We start from the raw sequence: 5062 nt of genomic DNA, 5'->3' as shown, positions 1-5062 counted from the left end.
AACCATTAAATTTTAGTCAGTATTCGATGTTGAATGAGACACTGTTCTGTGCCGGTAGTTTGCAACAGAAATTTTGTTATTTACCTATAGAAACTTGTGTTGGTCGGTAAGTACTATATACTGCAATTTACTTTCTACTTTATATTTTATGTTTTTGTGAGAATATAGTGTATGTCCTGTTCCAAACTGCATAACGAATATAACGTTATTTATACAAATAACGTAAATTTTAAGGTGGCCAACTACTAATGCATGAAATTATCAATGTATCAGTTATTGGCCTAGATGGCCAATAACTGAAACATTAGATTTTGTAAGAATCTAGTGATTGACATATGTTAATAACTAGTGTTTTATATGTGGCCAATAACTAATTATTATAAATTGTTTTAGAAAATATGCCAAAACGATCTAAAACTGAAAACAATTATAAAAAAAAAGTATTTCGAAGACGATGTTAAAAAAGCGTTAGAGTTAATTAAAAATGGTATGAGTGATCGAGAAGATTCAAAAATTTTTAATATTCCCAGAGCCACTATAAGTTACCGGAAAAGTGAAAAATTTCATTACAAGATAACCCATGGACCAGATCCATTTCTTTCGAAGGATGAAGAGGAACAACTGAAACTCTGGATTTTTAATTGTCAAAATAGAGGATTTCCTGTTCGTGTTGACGACATTAAGGACTCCGTTAAATCATTTTTAGAGAGTAACCCTAGAGTTAATCCATTTGTTGAAAATAGACCAGGTAGAACATGGCTATCAGCATTTCTAAAGCGCAATCCCAACATTTCGCTAAGGACTTCAGAGGGAGTGACATCAGCAAGTTCAAACATTAACCAAAGGGATATTACCAAATGGTTTGACAACATAAAATCTTATCTAAATAGAAAAGGACTTTCAGACGTTCTTCAAGACCCAAGAATCTTCAATAGTGACGAGACATGTTTTTATCTATGCCCCAAAAATAAAAAGGTTTTGGCTATGAAGGGTTCCAGAAACGTCTATGAAATTGAACATAACCCAAAGGTTAACTTAACAGTTATGTTCACATTTTCTGCAATAGGCAATATTTTACCTCCTATGGTAATTTATTCCCATAAAAGATTGCCAAATGATATACTAAGTGCTGTGCCGAATTCGTGGGGTATTGGTTTAACTGAAAATGGTTGGATGGACAACAAAAACTTTTATAAATATATTGGAAATATATTTAACCCTTATTTAGATCGAAATAGTATTACACGTCCGGTGATACTTTTTGTTGATGGGCATAAAACCCATTTAACTGTACAGACAAGTCAACTTTGTACAGATTTAAAAATTATTTTAGTAGCTTTATATCCTAATGCCACGAGATTACTGCAACCAGCGGATGTGGCTGCATTTAAGCCTCTAAAAACTTTTTGGAACAAAGCTGTGCTTCAGTTTAGGAGAGACAACCCCCAAAAAGTGTTAACGAAAGTACAGTTTGCCCCTGTTTTAAAATCTGCTATAGATAGGTTAAATCCAGATGTTATCAGAAGTAGGTTTAGGGCATGCGGTATATTTCCTTGGAATTCTTCTGCTCTTGACTATTCACTATTGACTATTGACTATTTAAAATATCTTGGGAAAGAATTTGAAACTGAAGATAATCTGGATGAGCACAATGATTTACCAACACTTATTGATCCAAATACAACAATTTCTTATAAACAAATCGGTAGAAATTTCTACAAACGACGAACAAGAAAATATTTTAGAAAATATATCTGTAAATGCTACAAATAAATCTATTGCGATTTACTTAATATGGCCAGATACTCCAGCACGAAAAGGAAAGAAGGAAACTCAAAAGCTTCCATTTGTTCTAACTTCATCAGATAGAAGAAAAATAGAAAAAGAAAAAATGGAAAAAAAAATTAGAAAAGGAGCGTAAAAAGGAACAGAGGAAACTTAAAAGAAAAGAAAAACAGAGTATTAAGCAAAATCAAAAGAAAATAAAAAGCTCGAATAATAAAAATCCCAAAAAATTAGATAAAACTTTTAAGTCTGAAGAGAAAAGTAGACAACCCATAGAAATTACCTCAACCAAATTTAAAAAAAAGGTGTAAAAGTTCACATTCCTATTGAAAAATATCAAAAAAAGATAGAAAAAGCATTGAAAGTGTTTTCTCCTCTAAACCAGGAACGTAGAAGTAGCGATATTGAGGTTTTTGAGCCACCACTACCTGAATTTGTCAAAGTTCCTATACCAGAATCTCATTCTCACACAAAATCATCAAGCTCTGTAAATAACCAAGATAATATTGACATTTTCAAGCATTCACCAACACCAGAAGTGAATTTGAGATTATTTCCGCAAATATTTCTCGCCCACACTAAATCTCCAAGCCCTGAGAAAAAAATTGTACCCAAACGGAAATTATTTGATGATAATACAGATCAGTCCTCAACAAAAATTACAATTCTATCTGATAATTTATTATCAAATATTATTTCACACTTTGAAAATCGAAACTTGGTATCAAACGTTCTTCCGCGTTTTAAAAATAAAAACTTGGTATCAAACATTCCATCACATTTTAAAAAGCAAAAAGTTACTAAAGTTGCGTATTATCTATGTGTACTAAACATTACAGAGTGTCAAGAAGGCATTAGATGCCAAATGTGTCTAAGAACATATCATGTAACTTGCATAACAAGATTCTATGGCGACACAGATCAAGTATATGTTTGCGAATCTTACCAAAATAAAAAATAAAAGTTTACTTTGACATGTGTTTTTTTTTGTGTCCACACTCATCACAAAATCCTTGCTTACCCAAACACCTACCTATCTATCTATTTTAACTTACGAATTATTTGGTAAAATATCTCTTTAAAAAATGATGGCCAATCACTAACACATATGGTGTCAATAACTGGAACAGGGTGGCCAATAACTGGTTCATTTGCACGTTTACAAAAGAACACATATAAAATATTTTCACCCATGAAATATTAACGTAATAAAATTTTGCAATATGCAGAAATAATAATAAAATTCCATGGTGATAAAAATAGTTACAATAGGCCACAGTGACAAAACATTCCATAGATATATCGACGTGCTCTCCTTAAGAGGCCAATAACTGGTGCTCTTACCCTAGTGGCATAAAAAAGGCACTTAAGAACGGAAAAAGAGTGCTACTGACAGTCATGACCTCTAAAAAAAAACAACTAAGTCAAAAAATACTTGTAAGAAGGTACATCTATACGAGTATGGTATCAACACAAATGTAAAAAAGCTGTCATTTGAAACTCGCAGACAGCATCGTCCTTATAGTCGATCTTATCGAAAAAAAAATGTTAAGTTTGTGTAATAATCTTTCTAAGTTCTATTTTTAGGGTTTTCACGTCGAGCAAGCTCCTCTATTATGACTTACCGACCACTTATGTAGCCAAGACCGAAGGCTTTACGTGCCCTTCGAAGCACGCATGCATCATCGTATTAATTATGCAATAATAATGTTGGAAACATTATGTCCTGCTTTCTTTAAGGTTTGAGTAAAGATAAACATGAGCAAGAGGCAAATAATGACTAATCTAGTTCTAAATCGTAATATTGCTGATGGTGTAAAGGATGTAGGACATGAAGTTGAGGACAGTTGAGCAGGGATAACCAGATATGTGAGCTCTCACGTCTAAGAGGATTAACCTGGGCAGCGGTTGGTAAATTAAATTATGTATTCAAATAGGACCTACCCATATGCCTCAAAAGAAAACTCTTTGACAAGCTACCAGTGTGTATTACCTGTACTCACTTATAGAGCGGAAATATTAACACTCACAAAAAAAACAAAATTTTCGTGACTCACTATGTAGCGAGTAGAAAGGGCCTCACTTCACCTCACTTTAAACTTTGACCTCTGACGTCACAGCAGACGTACATCAGACTATATCAGATGCATATCAGACGTATAGCACACAAATAGCAGACGTATATCAGACGTATATACGTCTGACGTACGTCTGCTGTGACGTCAGAGGTCAAAGGTCAAAGTGGGGTGTAGTGGGCCCCTTTCTACTGTAGCTCCATATGTTTGGTGTCTCTCTAAGAGATCGAATTGCAAACGAAGAAATACTTAATATGTACAAAAATTATTTAAAAACTCCTTTATAAAAGGTAAAATATTAAAAACCCTATCGGGCTACATCACAGAAAGTTTTCGGAACTAATATTCCATCATCAGTGCTATCTGGATGTGCATGCTTGAAGCCACTAAATATATGGGTAAAAACCCTTTAAACTTTGTTAAATTAACTTTGAGTTACAATTTTTAACTTTATAAACTCTGATGTTCAAGTTACAACAGGAATAGATAACATTGCAACGTAAGACTCCACTGGAGGTTGCTAGTCCTGAGACGACGTGTCTACGACTACTTGTTGATATCAACCTCCTGAGTCCTGACTAGAGATGTAGAAATTATGGAAATCTCAATAAAGATACTTAGTATGTGAACATTTCGACCTCAGATACACCAAATAAAGTTTATGAAAATGAAAACTTGAAAGTTCATATGTTGCCAAAATAAGCAAAATGTTAACTTTATTTAAAAAACCAAAGCAGAAAAATTAAACTATCGGAGTAGGAATTATTATAGGTGATGCTATACCACTTTAAGCTTAGTTCGCCTGTTATTAGTTTGTTGTTATAACAGTCCTACCGCAGCTAATTGGCATTTTGTACATTTGTGTAAATTACTTCTTTCTCTTTTTCTAGTTCTTCTTCTTCTTCATATCGTGTAGACATGATTGTCTGGTTTTCAATGAGCCTCCAGTAACTTGTCATTGCATCGTTTTCCTGGTCTTCACACTGTTTGTGTGATATTTATATTTGTTGTCATTCAGCTTATAAGATTATTCTACTCTTCTCTTTTTTACCCCGTCCTTGATATTCTTCACTTTCCATCTATGTACTATATCTGTACTTCTAGCACTGGCTCTTACTGTCTTACTATCAATTATTCATGTGTGCTATTTCTAGTATTCTTTTTGCTGTTTCTGTCGAGTCGCATCTCTGTCGCATATATAA

At 33.4% G+C, this 5062-nt stretch overlaps 1 protein-coding gene across 1 annotated transcript; it reads left to right on the top strand.

Annotated features, from left to right (window-relative positions):
- Window positions 1-489: 489 nt before the first annotated feature.
- On the top strand, window positions 490-1773 carry LOC140444341 (uncharacterized). The gene has a single exon (XM_072536091.1). The coding sequence runs from the start codon at window positions 490-492 to the stop codon at window positions 1771-1773; it is 1284 nt and encodes a 427-aa protein (XP_072392192.1).
- The last annotated feature ends 3289 nt before the right edge of the window (window positions 1774-5062 follow it).

The sequence above is a fragment of the Diabrotica undecimpunctata genome, chromosome 6 (genome assembly GCF_040954645.1).
Source record: "Diabrotica undecimpunctata isolate CICGRU chromosome 6, icDiaUnde3, whole genome shotgun sequence".
Taxonomy (NCBI): Eukaryota; Metazoa; Arthropoda; class Insecta; order Coleoptera; family Chrysomelidae; genus Diabrotica; species Diabrotica undecimpunctata.
Note: the sequence above shows the minus strand (reverse complement) of the source record. Positions and strands in the feature narration are given on the sequence as shown.